Source organism: Megascapheus bottae, chromosome 24 (genome assembly GCF_031878675.1).
Source record: "Megascapheus bottae isolate mThoBot1 chromosome 24, mThoBot2.hap1, whole genome shotgun sequence".
NCBI lineage: Eukaryota > Metazoa > Chordata > Mammalia > Rodentia > Geomyidae > Megascapheus > Megascapheus bottae.
The window spans coordinates 16,571,470-16,593,002 of record NC_143532.1 but is presented as its reverse complement, the minus strand read 5'-3'; the positions used below and the strand labels follow the sequence as shown (position 1 = coordinate 16,593,002).

At 35.1% G+C, this 21,533-nt stretch overlaps 1 protein-coding gene across 3 annotated transcripts in view; it reads right to left on the bottom strand.

Annotated features, from left to right (window-relative positions):
• Positions 1 to 21,533, bottom strand: part of Cdh8 (cadherin 8) — a 299,684-nt gene that overhangs the window by 46,395 nt on the left and 231,756 nt on the right. For all 3 annotated transcript variants that reach the window (XM_090357535.1, XM_090357534.1, XM_090357533.1), the window contains exon 10: positions 7,938 to 8,055. In XM_090357535.1, the coding sequence (XP_090213661.1) occupies positions 7,938 to 8,055 (118 nt within the window). The remainder of the gene's footprint in view (positions 1 to 7,937; positions 8,056 to 21,533) is intronic.

The following is a 21,533-nucleotide window of genomic DNA, read 5'->3' as shown; positions in this document are numbered from 1 at the left end:
GTCTGCATTGGTTTGTTTTCAGGATCTCACCTTTATCTTTTGTTCTAATAAATTCCAAGTCATCTTTTCTGACATTTATTTATCTAAAATGTCCCCCTGACTATTGCTACATTATCTTCCCATCATCTTATGCACTTTATTAATAAAGTGAGAGATTGTAAACAGTTGATTTGTGTTATTCAGGTCATATCCCCAGACAGAATGTCACATATACCTAATATTGTGTTTATAAAATGCTCACATTAATTCAAAATGCAAACTTCTGTGCTGAAAGGAGATGAAATGATTGTCAACTACATTTAGTACTCTTTCAGAAAATGGGAATTTGGATGCATTGACAGCTCATTTTCCACATTTCATTATAATCCTGGGTTTTGCTTTCTAAAGGACAGACACATTTTTTGACACTCACAAAAATCTCACGAGCCATTTTAGGGCTTGGTTGTAGATGATAAATCAGTTAGTAACACAGTTCTTTAATGACATAGCAGCAAATGGCACACATAAACTGATTAAATGAAAACATACATCTCTATGAGTAATCTTTTATACTCTTCCCAATGTGTAAACAGAGCCTTTCTTTACAAGATTTACAATAAAACAAAACCTAGATACATAAAGGACATATAGAATGACGGTAAATGAAAGGACCTCCAGGATATAGAAACAAAAGCCATATAACGAGTGATTGTTGTCCTTAATGTACTATCTCTCATCTCTTTTGCTGTCCCTTGGTTATCTCATATTGTTACAGTATTTCACCTTGCTATCTGATATATTGTATATGGGCTTATTTGGTTATTTGAAGTCAGATAGGGAAGGGAGGAAAGCAAGATGAGGGGTGGGGATAGAGGAAGGGAAATGGGGACCAAGACATGAGAAAGGGTATCAATGTATGTGAAGTAATGCACCTTCTATCTGGTGAATATAATGTAACGCTTCTATTAATTACAATAAAAATATATGAAAAAGTATCTTAAAGAAACATTCCAGAAAGCAACTTTCTCAAAGGAACTATTTCCAAAGATATCTGCACAGATAACCAAAATAACTATAAGGTAACTATGCATGTGGCAATTTATTTTCTTGGTTTTCTCTTTCAAAAACTTCTTCAGAAATAAAATGCTCTGCGAAGACCGGAAATGATTGCTAGCAAATTGACAGAGAATGCTAGTGCAATTCACAACTTTGAATAGCATTTTGACAACCATATATATATATATATATACATATATGTATATATATGGCATGAATCTAAATTACATCCCAGTAGTCAGTAATTTCAGAACTAAATTGTCTTCCATAACACACACCGAAAAAATAGATACTAAGGGCACTATATGTCTGACCAGAGTAATAATTTTAAGATTTTCAATATTTGCAGAGAAAATTCTCCATCTCTGAAGGTACACTTGCACTATGATTTAAAAACCCAAAGAAAAGAAAATATGGAAACTAAAAAGTAACAAGAGGCAGAGCAAAGAAAGTCCCTCCTTTTTTTCTGAATCAAATGGAACACTACAGCTTAAAGTGTATAGGCACAGATTTGTTATCTATTTTTCTGAGCTTACACAGTGCTCTTAGTTACAATTTATGTGGCAAAATAAAACATAAAGCAAGTCTTTTATCAACAGTGCATTGCTGGAAGCATAAACAAGAAATTATGAATTACTAAAGAAGAAGTTTTTGGATCATGCATACATGGTATTATTCAACAGTGGGTCCATTGGATCTTACATTTGAATCAATTTGAGTGTTGCCTTTTTTTTTTAAACTAATATAAGAGGGAGGGAAATGGCCAGATCTTGTGCGGCAAAGACTGAAACTTTCATGGAAACCCACATATAACCAATATTGTGTGCTGTATTACAGGAGGTTTAGTAAGTGGTATGGGTAGCCTCACTATATTCAAAACATACATATGTCACTATTCAATGTCCTATTCTTATAAGCACACATACAGCTTATCTTTGTGATCTGGGAAATAACAATAAAAATGGATCCACTGTAGATAAGGATAGAGGTCAGCTGCAAAGACCACATAAAGAAAGAGATGACAATTAGACAAATTCTTGGCTTCAAAGAAGCTGGGTGGGAGGGAAGACTTCGGAAGATAGCAGAAATAAGCTCCTTACACAAAGTAGCAAAAAGAAGCTAACTACACAGTTTCAAAAGCCTACGCAAAACATTTCTCAATTAAAAAAAAAAAGGATTTCTGCTAGTTGGTATATGAAAATTGAAACTGATCCTTTTAAATTGGAAGTAAGAAGTAACCAATGTGGTCCAGCAGGGTGGCTCACACCTGTTAATCCTAGCTACTCAGGAGGCTGAAATCTGCGGATAAAGGTTCAAAGCCAGCCTGGGCACAAAAGACTCTGAGAGACATTTATATCCAGTTAACCTCTAGAAAACAGAAAGTGGGGCTTGGCTCAAGGGGTAGTGGTAGCCTTGAGCCAAAACGCTCAGGGACACCACCCAGACATAGTTCAAGCCCCAAGACCCATTAAAAAAAAAGGAGCCAATCTGTAGGGAAAGCTAACTTTTTTTGTTTGTTCCTAGTAAAAGCAATCAGATAATGTCTTTGTATTCATAACCAGACATGGTAGATTAAATATTTTCATTGTTTTGGGCTCTCTGTTTTCTTGTCCTCTTCTAAAGCAATCTTTTTGCTTTCCCATTTTAACAATTCTTATACTAAAACATAATGTTAAATAAGTAGATTAGTCACAGTGTGTTCTTGTGAGGGTTAGTGTCTCCCCAAATATTGGCAAGTACCTTTTAAAAATTAGTTCTCTGCATCAGAAAAAAAAACACTATAAATAAAAGCTGCAACGACTTGCTTGAAGATATTTAAACAGCCATGTAATTCATGAGAAATTAAGAAATTCTGGGCATGGCACAAGATGCCTGTAATTTCATCTATGCAAGAATTGGGGATGCCAGGAACCCTGTGTAAAGTCAGGATGGGCAAACATTAGGGAGATCCTTTATTTCCAGAAAAAAAAGAAAAAAAACAATAAAGAAAAAGAAAAAGAAGCTGGGCACTGGTGGCTCATGCCTATAAATCCTAGCTTCTTAGGAGGTTGAGATCTGAGGACTGAGGTTCAAAGCCAGCCAGGGCAGGAAAGTCCTTGATACTCTTCTCTTCAATTAACAACCAGAAAACTGGAAGTGGCACTGAGGCTCAAGTGGTAGAGTGCTAGCCTTGAGCTGAAGATCTCAAGATCAGCCCCCAGACCCAGAGTTCAAGCCCCATGACTGACCAAAAATAAACAAATAAACCAATCAATAAATAAAATGACAAAGAACCAGACTTGGTTATATAGATTTAGGTCCCAATTGCTTCTGACCTAGGTTGCAGGTACATAGACAGCCATGTGAGACTAGTAAAATACATGGAACCCTATCTGAAACATAGCTAATGCCAAAAGGCCAGGTGGTATTGTACTTGTATAAAAAGCACAAGGCTGTTCAGACTCCAATAACATACAAAAAGTTAAGAGTCTCCTTAAAAAGAATGTTATCCAGGCCCTAGACCCCAGTTCCTCATACCTATGATCCTCCTTATGCAAGAGATTGCTGAGATCTGGCAAGTGAGGGCTACCCAGACAGAAAAATTTGCTAGAATCCATCCCTACACCAATTAATAATAACAGGGCTGTGGAGTATGGCTTAAGCACCAGCCTTGCAAAGCAAGGCCTTGAATTCAACCTGCAATTCCCTCTCAAAATTGTTGCCTGATTTATTGATTTATTGGTGTTTGTTTTCTGTGCTAAAGCATGCTCTTATCATTTTAAAATATCATCATAAGAGGAAGCCATCTAAAATACATAGACTTGAGATAGAATATTCAATTGAGATGGATGCGTACCTAATACTTTGAATACTAAAGGCATATTTAATCTAAAGTGTTTGTCAACTTATGTATTATTCAGACCAATTACCAAAAGTATATCTCTAGAGTGAGCATCTACTTGTTTATGTGTTTATTTATCATTTGTTTACTTTTGCATTTCTGGTGATTAATCCCAGGCCAAACACATGTTAGTTAGGAAAACACCGTCTCAAGAAACCCTCTATTCCCAGCTCAAGAGTGAGCTTCTTATCAATAAGATGTCAGTGAAGAGAATGTGCCCGGAAGAAAGAAAAGCAAATCCAGCATTTTAGTTACTATAGCTCAACAGCTGTCTTTCTTAAGCATAGCCAAACCACAGTCAAGTGGTGTATCTCTCTCGTCCATATAGGCTATCTTTGAAGAGCAGGGCAATACATAATGTTCCTTCAAACATTTCAGTATACATCCCCAAGACTCCTTTGTTCACCAGCCTGAGCTATGGCAATTCCAGACTTTTTACCTACAATGTAAAGGTTGGAGAAGAACAGGTTCCCTCTGACCTCAGAGTACCTGCAAGCAAGGTATTTCAGTAACTGTTAATAGTCCATTTATCTTCCCTGTCTTCTTCTATTGAATTGTTGGGTATTTTCCATTTCTACAATTAGAATGGAAGCCAATACTGAAGTGTGGTAAGTCTATCTCTTTGCTTACAAATTTTCTCAACTAGGAGATAAAGTGCAATATCTGGTCTATAAAATTAGGAAATGTTATAGAAGATTTTGTGTGTGTGTGTGTGTGTACGAACACAGGTAATAAAATGTCACAGATTTTTTTCACTTTACATATTTCCATATAGAAGATTGCCATCTAATTATGAAAGATATATAATATTTATTTATCCATTCATTTACCTTTTTACTGTCATGGAACTGAGGTCTGAACTCAGGGCCTAGGTGCTGTCCGTGAGCAGTCTACAACTCCATGGCCAGCCTTTTTGGTGGTTAATTGGGGATAAGAGCCTCAAGTACTTTTGTGACTGTGTTGTCTTTGAACCAATTCTCTTCAGATCTTAGGCCTATGAGTAACTACAATTACATGTATAAGGCTGGGACACCTAACATGATTCTCACATAATGAAGAATTATTTTCAGAATCACTTAATTGCATAGGCTACAAGAAGGAGCTCATTTTTACCTCATTATGTCTTTGATTATGAATTAGTGGGCTAAAAATTACATTAGTATCAATATAGGAGATGGAATAAACATTCTTCTATTGAATGACATGGCTTCAAGTTTCTTAGAAAATGTCATATACTGAAATTGTCTTCCTGAAGATCAAATTATGGGAAAGAATAATTTATATATCAATTACAGATTTGAGTTTACGGGTCTAGTTACTGTGAATATAGAGGAAAACAACAACATGTGGCCTTGCCTCCAAGGCCATATTTGGAATGAATGTTGTTTTATTTCTTCACATCATTAACAGCACAATTTCCAAAGACCTACAGCCTATCTGGAGGCTTTGTATCTATGCTAACATTTTAAGTTTCACAGACCCTTTCCGCTTTTTTAAATCGTTTCTATCTATTAAGAATAAAAAAATTTTGTTTTCCTCCATATTCACAGTAACTATGCCAGGCAGCAAAGAAATGGAGCAAAACTCATGAATTTCTGATCTAGGCTAAAAGAAATAGTATATAAACTTTGCATGTCTATTCCAAAGACCTGTGAGTTCATGATTTATTCTGTGAGGAAATGTTGAATATTTCTATCTTGTATCCAAATAGCACAGTGAACATATGTCCTGCTCCATACAAGACAGTCTTAGTTTATGGTGTTTTCCAGGCATAAATATAAACAGAAACCCCTTTCAATCTTTTTAAGTAACATAGTTAGAATAATTCATTATATGGTCACTCTTTCCCAGAAAAGTTAATACATCATTTAAAATAAAGAGTCACAACAAAATGTCCTTTAACTATTCAACATATGACAATTTTTAATTTTATAAAGCTGAAACAAACACTAAAAAATTACTCCAAAAGCATCATTCCTATATTTTCCTCATAACCAAGAGAGAACTCACATACTTTAAGTATCCTATAGCATGTCATTTAAATTTACAATGTGAAAGAATGAGGCTTGCTATATTTGCAACATTTTCTTACTTGTAATTCTGAAAATTTCTAAAACACATAAAACTTATTCAGTGCAGATTACTATATTTAAAATATTATGTAATTTTAATACAGATTAAAAGGGCATTTTCCTTGGGATTCATCTATATCATTTTATTTATCTATAATTCATTACATAAAACAACCCAGAGCTGGGCACCAGTAGCTGATGCCTGTAATTCCAGCTACTCAGGAGGTGGATCTGACAATCACAATTTGAAGCCATGGAACTTCTTATCTCCAATTAATTATGCCAGAACTGGCACTACAGCACACACACACACACACACACACACACACACACACAACACACACACACACACATATATGACAGTTTCACCTATAAATGGTATGTCCTAAAATTATATATTGCACAGAATGAATACACTGGGGTCTTCTAATATTTAGAATGTGAACTTTTTTATGTAGAACTCTTAAACCCAATTCATCGTATATGCTCAAATAATTCCACAAATAATTCTATATAATAAATAGCTCATTTTCAAAATAACATAGATTGCACTTATGCATAGACTTGCAGCTCAGTTTGGGGTTTGTAATGGCTTTATTTTTTACTTAGATTTACTCAAGTGATTTCCATTACAAAAGAAATCTTGGCACAACTAGAAGAAGGAAAAGAAAAAGAAGAAACTAAGGTTGTATTAACTTTGTTCATTAAGGGTGATTATCCAGATGAATGGTCTATTTTTTATGAGAGAGAACATAATATTATTTCTCTTGTGTGCATATATGAGGAAACCAGCCATGGGAAATGCCAGGATACTGACTTTCCTTATCTTGTGTGAGAGACATCTACATTTAACAAACATTTCCCAAAGAGCTCGGTAATATTGTAAAATGGAAGATCATAATGTATTCAACACAAGCCATAAAATGCTATTTTGTAAAGCCAGCTTTCTCAAAATACACTATTTCCTTCAAATAGAAGTAATAAGCCATCGAGACAACAACAACAACAAAATAATTAAACTAATACCTATAGCAAGGCCAAACCAAAAAGATAAAGGAAAAAAGGAAAAAGAAAACCAGGGAAAATATTTACATGAAATTTTTTTTGCTAAGCACTTAAAATATCTAAAAAGTAAAGATATATTGGAATGACAGTAATTTTGGAAATATTTGTTAAGTATTATATATAGATATATCTGTGTGTATATCTATTTATCATCTGTATGTCTATCTACTTACTTACCTACTATACATCTGCTTAGGAACATGAATGCATACATGAACTAGATTTTAACAAAATGCAAAACACGAGATGAGGCCTGAGAAGTAATAGACCATAGTTGAGGCACATGAATATCCAAGCTGGGTTCTTAAGAACTAATGAAATGGATTAAATATCTTTTGTGAATAAAGACTTAGCAGTAAATCAGTTTGTATTAGCTCCCAAACAATACTGATAAGAAGCGTCCTTCAAGAAGGATTTTCTGATCTAATTGCTATTATTAAAGTCAGTGCAGGCTTAAAACAAATACCTCTAATATGTACACACAAACCAGGCAAAATTAGAATAGACTTTCCCTAAAGACTTGGTAAACATTCAATTAAAACTTTACAATTGCAAAGTTCAAGCCAGGCTTGTTTGCTGACAGAGATCTCAGGATCTAGAGTTTCCCCATATTTTTACAGGGGTAACGACATACCGTTGCATTTTATCAAACCAGCTGATGGCAATATTCACTGGGATAATCTTAACTATCATAGCAACAATTTTCTTACTTATTAAGGGGGTAAAAGAAAAGGGGAATGACAGTGCCCTTGAACTGATACAGTGGTGTCGGTATGGGCCCGACACACACAAATATTTCCTGGTATTTTTCAGTGATATTATATAAGTGTACTTTAGTTTTCCAATTTATATTTTACCCAGTTGCATAAAGTTAAGATATTTACCTTCATTTTTCTTGATGGTGAAATTGGGATTGTTGACCATTTCCGGGAGGAGACTGTATAAGAAATAATGTCCGTTTTTGGGATCGTCTTTGTCTGTCGCACTTACTGTTTGAATGACCTGTAACACAAAACTGCCATCAGCCTTTCTGATCACATCAGAGGGGGCACCTATTGCCGCTTAAAATCTTCCTGATACCCCTTTTTGCACTCTCACACATGGGCCCTAGGACTGCTTCTCAGCTTTCTAAATATTCATGGATGGTTTGTGCCAAGAACAGGGAGGAAAAAAGAAATCCATCACTATTAAAAGAATAAAAACTCAGCTTTGATAAGTTGATGAAAACGAAGAACATTACCTTCTTGTCCATTTGGTGTCTGTGGCTTGAAATAGCAAAGTTAAGTGTATTTGAAAAATCCACTGGGCAATTACTGGTTTCTTTCCAATTTGAGTAATTACGGGCATCTAGAATGAGATGTGGAGTTGTTACAGTGATTGAGCTGTGGCTCCTACGAGGATTTGGAGGAAGAGGGCTTAAATCTTGATTCCTCACTATTCTTGCTTCTTCCTAGTCATCCAGTTAGTTACCCGTGTTTGCCAAATGGGCTGTTCTTGGGCACAAACATCGCTCGCTGGGGCAGACCTTTCTGATGGATGGCATCTGTTCCCTCCCCATAATAAACACTGCTTTTAAAGCCAGTGGATAACGTCTGCAAACAGCGCTTTGGAGTGTTATCCTGAGATGCATAAATTACAGGGATTAGGAAATTTACCATTGTGCAGAGAGCTGCTTGGTAGACACAGATTCTTGGAATCAGTGTCTATTGAATGTGCTTGCTTCCCTTGCAAAGCGAATACAGACTTAATGCCAGGTTGCCTCTTGGGACATCAGATAATTATCTCAATCAATAGTCATGATTTCATGTACTTTTCTCTTTCACTATAAGACGTTATACCCAGAGAGAGGTAAGAGATTTAAAAATGGTTATCTTCTCTCTTGCAAATATCTATAGTATATAATCTACCCCCAAAAAACAGATGATGAAGGAAAGCAGCCTAAGTGATTACCATTAAAATAATAACAGGAAAAAATTGTATATTGGAAAAAGTGCCATTCTTTATGGTTTATGAATTTTTGATGATTGAGTGATTATGCCAATGTAATAGGTCCCTTTGAACTTTTAGGAACCTTAGAACTTTGACAATTTTATTTTTAAATACATTAAGTAATTTCTCCTTTTTGTAAAATAATCTCGTTGTGATTTTTGACGTAAGAAACACTAGGGCCACAATGTAGAACTCGAGTTTTGATCAGTGGCATTACATCTGTCACATAGTCTGTGATAGGCAATGACTGGAAGTTAAAAATGAAATAACTTCCAGTTCTCCAGTTTTAAACTGAACAGACTGTTAGCTTGGTTTTGAATTATTTTCATGGTCTGTTGTCTAGTTAGAATGTCTTATAACCAGTAACAACTATAAGTGGTTTGACATACAATGGTAACCAAAAAATGCTACAGATGGTTAAGGAAGTAAGATAATAATTAAGAGAAAGGACACTGAAATAAGACTGCCCAATCTGCAGTCACAGTTTTTAATCATCTATGTTTGAGAGTAAAGAAATTTGTAACTCTTTTTGAAAGCCCAATGTAGCGAGAATTTGTTTTTCTCATTAAGTTCTTCTGATTATTGATATGAATATCTGGCCACAATTTCTGGTTTTTGATAAATGTTCATGGAAATATTAATTTGTATTATTATAGTTGTTTTATATAAACATTGCTATTTATTGATGGCATGACACTTTGATAAGTGTAACAACTTGGGTTTCACTCCAACAGGAATTCAGTATAATCAGATTAACAGAGAATGAAATTGTATTTACTATAGCTAAACACATAGCATATTTGCTTTGACATTAAAAGCCGAGAAAAACCCTGAGGTGATAGTTCCATAAAAATAGACATGACTGAATGTATAAGGGGAGAAAATGTCAAATATTGATAACTCTTTTGGACAGTATGAATGTACAAATATTTAACACAAAAAAGTATTAACTGACCAGAAAATAAATTTAAAATAATGGTTGAAGGGAAGCATGAAGACTCAAGTTTAAATTCCAGTAGGATAGATAGATAGATAGATAGATAGACAGACAGACAGAGAGAATGATAATGACGAGGAAATGAGATTATTTTTTATGCAATCTACCTTTTTATTAAAAAAATTTATACAACTTCTAAGTAATTTTGAGGACATAGTTTCTTCTTTTTTTTCTTTTCTTTTCTTTTTTTTTTTTGTGGGTCATAGGGCTTCAACTCTGATTGGGCACTATCCCTGAGCTCTTCAGCTCAAGGCTACCCTTGAGCCAAGCCCCACTTTCCATTTTCTAGAGGTTAACTGGAGATAAGAGTTTCAGGTCCTTTTGTGCCCCTGGCTGGCTTTGAACCTTGATCCTCCTGAGTAGCTAGGATTACAGTTGTAAGCCATAGCACCTAGCAGGAAAAAATTTCTTATATGACACCTAATGATGTCAACTCTGTCTACCTGAGAGCTATTTGATAGTTAATCCAGCATAACAAAAAAATAATAATTTTGCTTACATTCAGTAAGAGTGGAAAACTATTTGTTATAACACACCTTAGAAGTTTAGTTTAGATGTAATAAAATTGAAACTAATTTTCCCCATGTGAGCCAACTGAACCAGAAAGGTTTGAGAGGGTGGTATCTGGATTTGAATGTTATGTGGCAGTCTGTATCATGCTGGTAGGAGTCCAAGCCTGAGAATCATGCGTCAAGTCTAGGAAAATGATCTATATTCATAGAGTCTTCACCATCATTCAGTAGAAGAGTTAGTACAGTGTAACTTCAGTGAGCTCATTGCCAGATGTATAGGGAAGTCAGTAATTAAAATGGTAATTCCTTAAATTATGTTACAAATATTCTATGAACTGTTCATGGAAGATTTGGAGTTAAACCATATTTGATATTTTGTTTTATTTGAATTTGGAGATAATGTTAAACAGCCAACTACCTGGACATTGTATCTAAAAGTAGATATTAGGTAGAGTACCTGAATGACTGTGCCACTAAAAAGCATAAGAATATACAGATTAAGAAAGTAGAAATCCCCACTGATGCAATAACAACTTAAATGCACTTAGCTATAATCAGTGGAAGGAAGAAACCAGATTTACACAAGAAGTTGAACCTCCAAGGACACATTATCCAGGAAAACTGCGTTGATGGGAAATGGATTGTCCACAGGTTTTATTGTTCACAACTAATATTTATATTGATTTCTTACAAAATAATTAGACAATTATTTCATTGGAAGAATATAAAAATTTCCAGAGATGCTCTAGGCATTTAGACATAAGAATTTAACTTTCAGTTTAAATATTTCCTTTTCTACCTATAAAGTTGGATACAATTGATAAAAGGATCTAATGGTCGATAATCTGCTGTGAAATTTCTTCAATTTCAGGGGAAGCAGAAAGCAATGCCGTGTGTGTGTGTGTGTGTGTGTGTGTGTGTGTGTGTGTGTGTTTCTGTGCATTTATGCATGTTGTGTATTCTGGTCCCTAAAGCTGGGCCAAAACAAAAATAAATTCTGGGATCATTTAGTTTAAGTTTCAGTGGGAGGAAACTCTGATCTGATTCGTGAGACTACAGATGTGAAATCACATAAGGCTTCTAAGTCATGAAACTAAAAAAGAAGTAGGATAATTTTGTATCATTTCGTAATTCTAACCACAAAGAAAACTCCATAGGTTATTCTAAGTCCAATTGTATTATTGAGAGTTACAAGATTTTACTTGAAGATAGTTTGTAGTAACTCAACTGCTTAGTAATGGTAGAGTATTGCTGCCATTAATAATTTCAGAAAAATCAGGGGGTCAGTAAGTCTGGTTATCGAATCTGCTAACAAGGATGACAAGACGGTGGGTTCACACTTGCCTGTGATAGCTTGCAGTTGTTATTCATGGATCAGCTCTTAGGTGGCAAGTATAAAAATCTATGAGACGTTTCTCCCCTCTCACTACTGTTTTCTCAATGGTAAGTCTTGACTAAATAAATGAATAATAGGCATAAAGAAATGGCAGCAGGCACATTTCTACATCCTTACAAATCCGCACACTGTATTAAGAAGATGCATTAGTTAAAAGTCCTGGCAGTAATGCAGTGGATTCCAACATTATAGATCAAATACGAGCTATGTGTGACCACAAATCCAGTCTTTCTCTACTCCCTTGCATGCCATGTTGCCTCAAAAATCATGCAGAGGCTCACACTTCCTGTGAGTGCATTTCAGTCACATTGTCTGAGTTTCTGATATTGTGGTAAAAGTGGAAGGATGAGTAATCCATCTTCCATGCTCATGTCCTGTGTCTTAGCAGTAGAAAGATTTCTTCTGAAGTCTAATTTGAAGGCTAACTAATTCGACATTCAGAACCCGGAGTTCTGTCTGATTGTGAAAATATGGGAGAGAAATAAGTGGTTGCAACATTTGACATAATTCTTCAAGGATTCAGAAATATGGGGATATTACTTATGAAGACTTGGCAAGAATAGAGACTGACTGTCTGAATTTCAAGCCCACTGTCACTTTGACAAGAAATCCCAGTTTTCCTTTTCTTCAGGTTCCCTGTATTTATGTAAATTGGAAGGTGAGGTCAGGAGAGTAAGTAGAAAAGGATGACGAAATCAAAGGTGATAGAATAACAAATTTAAAGATTTTTGACTTCTCTGTTCTTCTCAGTCAACTTCTGATGATCAACATTGACTTTTCTGAAAGACATCACTTTCTCGGAAGCAATATGGTTTACACTGAGAATCAATGGATGATCCATTAAGTGAGTTCCATGTTACTTTACCAATGTGCAAGTCAATTTATTTTAAAATAGTCCTACATGTGTGTAATTTAGGGAAACAAAATCTATGGCTGAGTTAACAGTTTGGGATCCATAATCAGATAAGACATAACAAAAATGAGTTGAAAAGCAATTCCTTAAAAATGGGTCACAGAAAACAAAAATTGGGCATGAAAGAGAAATCAAATTTTCATAACCATGATTAATTGAGAGAGGAGAAAATAGAGGTATTTGGGAAATTATATCAGAATCTCACAATGACCTAATTATTCCCAAAGTGTATAATACACTTTAAATGTAATCACCACCATCATCATCATAGCCCTGTGAAGTATATTACCACAATGTTTTGAATAATTTGCATGATAATCCATTTCCTTCCAAGTTTTTCTTCTTTTTTTCTACTCACTCAAGTAGTAATTCCTCTTTCTTTCTTTCTTTCTTTCTTTCTTTCTTTCTTTCTTTCTTTCATTTTGCTTTTGCTCCAAATAGATCACTATTCAGAGCAGACAATTTAGAAGTATCACCTACAGAAAGTATAGCAGAAAGAGGCAAATAATATTCTATTTGCTTCTTTTAAATATTAAGTTAAATCCATTGGCTTCTGAGTAGGCAAATGTGCCCTCAACAACCCACTGTACAAATTCCCACCGTTTCTTCAGAGTTGTCACTTGTTTTCAATCATTTGTCTCCAGTTACACTAAGTTCAAGCAAAAGAAAATAAACAAAAAAGTAACATTTGCTGAATGACACGCATGTGCAAAGTTGGGCTATCTTTGTGGCATTCTTCTGCTTTCTACATTCTTTCACTGGACTCTGCACTTCTCATGTTGTGTATGGCACTGAAATGGTCAATAGTGCAAACACACCAGTCCTCCCATCAGTCTCCTTTAGAAGTCCTTCAGTAGATAAGTTAAACACAGTTGGGCAAAAGGCACAGATGTTAGCATAGCTCAGAAGTTTCAAATTCTAATCTCTTCTCTGCTTTCTCCACGTTGTTTCTGGATAGGCAGGCACCCTGTTGCCTCTTGATGATTATCAACCTTGCTTCCTGAGCTGGGGCATGTCCTGTCCTTAATTCTCAAAGAGTAAGGTGTGGATATCGAGTTCCATTGACCACTGATTCTACATATTGTGTGATGGAAAGGTGGACAATTTTATAATGTATTACAGGAACTGTTGGTTATATGAACCCTACCCACCACACACACATGCACACATACACACGCACGCACACATACACACGCACACACACACACACACACACACACACACACACATAAATGTAAGTGTTTATAAATGCAAGGGAAGTATATACTGAAACAAAATGAACATGATTTTTATGTTTAGCTTTAATTCATTCTTCTTAATGCCCCCATACACGCACACGCACACACACACACACCAACACACACACACATGCACACACACACAGAGCCACCACCACCACTATCACCATACTACAATAGGCTACAATAAAAGTTTTCATCAGAAACTCATTTTTAGAAATGCTATCTTCTAACACTCTGCCTGCATCTTAAAGATCATTATGGACACTTTTAACATTTGTGTGAAGCTATATCTACATAGGCTGGTGGAGACAGCATTATGATCAGTAATTTCCTTGACTATTTAGTAATATATCAGTATCATTTTGGTACCAGATTGTATCCAATTTATGTGTTTAGCATAAAGTCAAAATCTTATTACCTATAGTGAAATTCTTATTATCTATATAGGAATTCACTCAAAATTAAATTCCCCAATATGTTATACATAATCAAAGAAAACAGGCATAACCATGTGCCCACATAATTTCTCATCCTAAATTCATATTCAGTAACTCACAGGTTTATAAAACAAGAATAGATCAGTCTGAAACTCATTTGATTTTTAAAATATCTTTTAGACCATTTCCCCCCATGCATCATCAATCTTTATTCAATAAATGCTAAAACAAAATATATAGTATTTGCAATTCCACAAGATGTTCAGCTAACACACAGGCTATACATAAAGATTTCTAAAAGAATGTATGTAGTCTATGTTTCTTTGTGTACTTAGAGTGAATTGAATATTAAAAATAAACACTAACTCAAAATCATATGAGGAAGAATAAATTGTGACTTTTATTTTGCAAAATAAATTGCTTGTAAATGATCAGGCGATAGAATGTCAGACTCCAGTCTATTGAATTGATCAACTTAGAAATCACTTTTTTTTTTTCCAAGTCCTGGGCTTGAGCTCAGGGTCTGAGCACTGTCCTTGGATTTTTCTCAAGGCTAGAGCTCTACCACTTGAGCCTCAGTACCACTTCTGGCTTTTTCTAAGTATGTGGTACCAAGGAATTGAACCCAGGTCTTCGTGCATGCTAGGCAAGTACTCTACCACTAGGCCAAACTCCCGGTCCCAGAAATCACTTATAGTTTGGCCTAGTGGTAGAGTGCTTGCCTAGCGTACATGAAGACCTGGATTCGATTCCTCAGGACCACATACATAGAAAAAAGCTGGAAGTGGTGCTGAGGATCAAGTGGTATTGCTCTAGTCTTGAGAAAGTCCAAGGACAGTGCTCAGTGCACCAGGACTGGAAAAAAATTTAAAAAAAAGTATAAAATGAATAAAGGGCACTACATTCATTAGACTTTGAGAATGGTGAATATAGATAAATATGAATATATACTTTATATATTCATATTTATCTATATTGAGTTCCTTATCTAAAAAGTGTTGTGCACTTCAGCCTCCCACCCCCAATTTTTAGAGTATTTTGCATAAACAGAATGAGATACTTGTGATCAGCCCCAAGTGAGCACAGGGAGCTTTGCATTCCTTTTCATATATGCTTATATATATACAAACCAAACCTCACACAATATTTTTAGTTTGCCTGTGTTTTGTGACCTGTAATTCAAGGTCACTTATGAAGTTTTATAGTTGTGACATCATTTTATTATTCAAAAACATTTAGGCTTTTGGAGTAATTTTAATGTTAGATTTCCAAATTCTACCTATTTTCTTGTATGATATGTCTATCTACATATTAATATCTGTTAAGTCTTCAGATCCAATCCTTAAAACCAACTTATATTTTAGCCATGAGTCACACACTGTAAATAATAAAAGTGTACCTCAGAACTATGTTGTTTGAACCCTACACTAATGAATTTTATTTCTTCATTTGGGCTTTATTATTCTGTAAAAATTCTTCCTTAAGCTTTTGTTAATAATGTTCCTTTTTTTTTTTTTTTGCCAGTCCTGGGCTTGAGCTCAGGGCCCGAGCACTGTTCTTGGACTTTCTCAAGGCTGGAGCTCTACCACTTGAGCCTCAGCACCACTTCTGGCTTTTTTCTATGTATGTGGTACCGAGGAATCAAACCCTAGGCCAAACTCCCTGTTCTTTTTTTTTTTTTTTTTTTTTGTCGATTGTAGGGCTTGAACTCCAGGTCTGGGCATTGTCTCTGAGCTCTTCAGCTCAAGGCTACCACCCTACCCCTTGAGCCACAGCACCACTTTTGGCTTTCTGGTGCTTAATTGGAGATAAGAGTCTCACAAACTTTTTAGTGCCTGGGCTGACTTTGAACCTCTATGCTCAGGTCTCAGCCTCCTGAGTAGCTAGGATTGTAGGCATGAGCCACCGTGCCCAGCTAATAATATTGTTGAAATGTTTGGCTATATATGTTTTCATCATAGATCACTTCGTGCATCCTATTAATTCACCACCTCTTAATTGCTAATAGTATAAAGTGAATATAGTATTTTGTGCTTTTCATTGAGGCCATCTATTCCATCTGTTTTAAAAATCAGTCCTGTCTCCCTGTATGCAGATATATCATGAAAGATGCCCGCTGGCAGGAAAGTTAAAATTAAATCTCCTACACTTTTTGATGCACAAGTGTTATGAAATGCCATCATTTCATTTCATTTTATTGTTTCCTATTTATTAGAATAAAAGACCACAGAAAGTAAAAGAGCAATGAATCCACAAACTTATTCATTGCTGCTGTTTATCAAGAGATAATTATCTTTGCTTTCCTTATGAGGCATTCTATCTTCTCATCTTACTTTCCCTGGAATGCTTTTGAGTCGTGTTATTAGTGACATGAGTTGCTTTTGTTTGAGGAGCCAATTGCTTACAATTGATCTGAATCTTATGATTCATGAATATTTTTCTAGAAAAAGTACAATGCATAGGCAATGAACTTTTAAAGTTCTACTTCTTTGGAGAGAATTTTATGACTCTAGAAAATGCAAGAAATGTGGCACCTCGAAAAGTTGATTTTAACATACATCTTTGATAGGTTTCTGGATCTTAAGGGGAATCTATATTTCATTATCCATCTTCCATATCTATAAAATGGGATTGTAAAACCCAGTTCTCAGAGGCACTATATAGATTATAGCAAACATTCGTTTACACTGCTTCATATGTATGCAAGTGGCCTCATCAATTACTTTTTCCCCCTATTGTCATCTGAAAACATAAATCTCTATTTTAATTACAGCCTCCCCAAAGTTTTGCTTCTTTGCAAGTATTTATGTAGGTGTGTAGATTTTATTCACATATGAAGCTACTTCAATGTCACACTTGCTTATTATACTCTAGTCAGAGATGTCTTCAATTTCTCAAAAGAATAAGATCTTTCTCCCTTTGAGTTCTTTGCACATGACTTGCTGCTGGCTTTTTTCATGCCTAGTCTTTCCTCATTTACTATAAATGATAGCCACTTCAAAGAGAAGATTCTCTGACAATAATATTACCTTTCTGAATTTTCTTTGTTCTCCTCTGTCTACTTGCTTTAATGTTTATTTTCACAGTTTCTAACAATTCAAATCTCACTTATTCATTTTCTATAGACTTTCTTCCTTACTGAGCCTCATAAAAATTCTTTTCCATGCTTCCATAGTGTCTTCCCATGTTATATCACAATAATTAACAACCTGTGTATAATAAATATTGTTTGGTAAATATCTGAAAAGTTTTGACATCCAGAGCTGAGAATAAACTCAGTGTCTGTTATTACAGTTTCCACATAATATGTAAGAACTCAACTTATAAAACATTTCTTATTCCCAAATAAAATAAGCTAGAAATATAATTCTAACATGTTGTGAATATTCTTTGAGTGTGAATATAAGTTGCTATGCATGTTTATGTAAGTGTTCAATTATGAATCACTTTGTATATGGAGGGGTGTACATGAGAACCAACATAATGAGTAGAATTTTATTACTACAGTGTTAGAAAAAGAAAGAAAAGATTCAAGGAGGGGAACTAAAAAGTTTCTATTTCACTACCAGTGGCTCATACCTGTATTCGTAGCTACTCAGGATGCTGAGGTTTGAGACCTGTGGTTTGAAACCAGCCAAAGCAGGAAAGTCTGTGAGATTCTTGTCTTCAGCTGATCACCAAAAAGATGGAAGAGGAGCTTTGGGTCAAATGTTAGAGTGCTCGCCTTGAGCAGAAAAGCTCAGAGTCAGAGCAGAGGCCCTGAGTTTAAATCCCAGGACTGGCACAACAAAACAAAAACAAAGGGTTTCTGTTTTCTCTTTAACCTAGACATAATCACTCAATACTAAACAGAAGTTCTTCATAGTATTCAAGATGATTAAGCTCAAATTATACTCTATTAGATTTATTTATAGTTGCCTCCTATTTATTTGTAAGATCTCTTTCCCGAAGAAAGGAATAGCTCATGCAGTTGGTTACTTAATGAACTTTCAAACAAGGAGCATTTTCAGATACTCGGCAAGAGACTTTGACTTGAACCTAGGAACCTAATACTCAGCTCAGTACTTGAAATGATGAGGCATCTAAAACATGTGACTCTAAGTTTATGCATGCAAACAAAGTTATTTATGATGCATAAAACTCTGACTAAACTCTAGTAAGGGAATAAAATGTGTAGAGTTAAGAAAATATCTTCTATACAAATCAGTTCAGAGAAGTTGTACATTATTCTTTTATGTGTGATTCTAAAATGGGATTCTGTCATGTGTATCACAAGAATTTACTTGAGTTCTCCATCATTTTTGTCTGGTCCTCTACCCATCTAGCTAGCCTACCATTCTCCTTAGAAAGAATCTACTGCTTCTCTTCAACAATCTTTCTGTCTTGAGGATAGTCAGGCCTTTTCTTGCGAAATGGTCATTTCTAACTTACATTCAGATTTGCTACAGACACAAGTGTATGATGAAAATAAGACTGGTATACCTGTGTCATGTCCTGACTCTTAGCTAATGCTCAGTAAAAAGTATTGACAAAGAGCTGCTACTCCAGAAATGTGAACAATGAGACTCATATTTTGTTTTCTAACATTGTAAATACTAATCATACGCATTCCTGTAAGGAAAGAGTATCTTTTTTGAATTCACCATCTTAACTTAGTGTCAAATAATATGTAAATGACCATATCAGGCCTTGATTGAATTAATGTCAAAAGACATATACCAGCTCTATCTTTTTGCTCAAGACAATTTAACTAACACTACTCAATTTTGATTTTAAATAGGAAAAAAAAACCTAGGAATCAATTAAGTCTTCCGATGCTTATGTAACAGAACTATTTTTTTCTTTTTTATTGTAATTAATAGAAAGGTTACATTATATTCAAATAACAGAATTATTTTAAATAATTCCAATCAGAAATGTTTTAAGTTGATTTTGTGTAGCAGAATACAGTCTCTCATTTGCCATGACTGTGATTGTTAACTCTCTGGAGGAAAAAAAAGTCCAAAAACATCTTGTACTTCAGATTTATATGAAGGTGGTAGAATGAGGGAGAATTTCCAATCCAGTTTTCAAAGTGTACCTAAGTGTACCTGTGTCTCTTCTAGCATAGATGGATCTTGAACAAATAATAATTGTCCATGTAGTATGAAAGGGCCTCTCTCTGTTTAAATTCTGATTTTGTTGATAGGAGTCAAAACATGTGGCAAGGAACAATTGCAACAGACACTCTATACTTATAAATTACATTACTTCTTTTCACTTTGTTTTCCTTCTTTCCTTCTTCTCTCCTCTCCTCTCCTTCCTTCCTTCCTTCCTTCCTTCCTTCCTTCCTTCCTTCCTTCCTTCCTTCCTTCCTTTCTTCTTTGCTTTCTTGCTTTCTTTCTTTTGTTTTATTCTGGTACTGAAACTGGAGCTTAGGGCCGCAAGGGTTTGCTTGATTTTTTCACTGAACACTGAATTGTTCCCAGTAGGCCACATCTCCAATTTTTGCTGGTTAATTGAAGAAAAGAGTCTCCCAAATGTGCCTCCACAAGCTGGCTTCAAACCAGGATACTCAGTTTTTAACTTCCAGAGTAGCTAAGGTTGCAAGTGCAAGCCACAACCAACACCTGGCAATGAAAGTGATTTTTCATCCTATAAGATGTTTTGAACACCTCTTAGGCCCTTACAGTTCAAACTGTTTATATTGACAAGGTGTGTTAGTGGCTTGTTCTTGATTATTACTAAAGGGCTCCAACAAAAGCATCTCCCAGAAAACTCCCTCTGAGTTACCTTGAAATCCATAGCTTCTGGATCAAACACTCAAATGCCATCCATACTCATTTTCTGAGGCTATGACAAAGCAGACATTCATTGTGGAAAATATTGAATTGAGGGTGAGTTTAATCCTGATGCAGATTTTGATGTTGAGTGTTCATGGGAGAATGGCAAGTGCACTTGTGCATTGTGTCAGCCATGGAGCACATTACAAGAAACAATCCATATATGTCAAATTTTTGTGAAGGAGTACCAAAGTTGCAGAAAGAATAAATGAGTTTTGTAAAACATTCAATACAAAAATTAAGTATTGAGAAAAACATGAGGAGGGGTAACAATGTTCAAGTAGTAATGTACTACTTACTACTTTATGAATGTAACTGTAACCCCTCTGTACATCACCATGACAATAAAATAAAATAAAAAGGTATTAGTGCTGGCCTAGGAATAATATAAGGAATAGATATGAATTCTGGCTGAGACAAACAGTTGGAATAATTCAGAAAAGAATAAATAGTGGCATGGGTATGCTGCCAAGCAGTCAGCCATCTGTCCCAAAAGTCATGCTAAGTAGTCAAAAAGTGATCCTCTCATGTAACCATATAACCAAATAACCTCTAATAACCAGGCTCAAACACATCCAAATCCATTAGAAATGTTTGCCCTCCCCCTACACACACACACACACACACACACACACACACACACACACACACACTCCTTTACAAAACAAGTCAAATCATTGTGATTTGCAAAAAAGTCATAAAGCAGTCAACTTTTTTATTTTGGTATTATATAAGAAAGGTAAAGAAACAATGCATGTTTTGAAGTCCAGAATGGCTGAAAAATATCATTCAAACTTTGAAAACAATCACAATGCTCAGATTAAACCTCCAGACTTTCAAAGACCCAGAAAGCATGCTTGTCAATATCACATGGGAAGCCAAAATGTTGAGTGTCGGAAACATCAGTGTCACAGACTCTGAACTTGTGTGATGAATTCTTCACTAGCAAAGCAGTTTTATTTAAATTTATTTATTTAAAGTCTAACGATTTTTTTTTCCTTTTTCAGATACTGTGATAGGAAAATGTCTAGTATATATCTCTGTCTGACTACATTATTTCAGCAATTTTCCAGTCCACACAACAACCATATCTTTGAGCCTGATCTGCCATAGTCTGATCCAATTCTCCACCAAATAAATACACAACTTAATTAAGAGATATTTACTGGTATA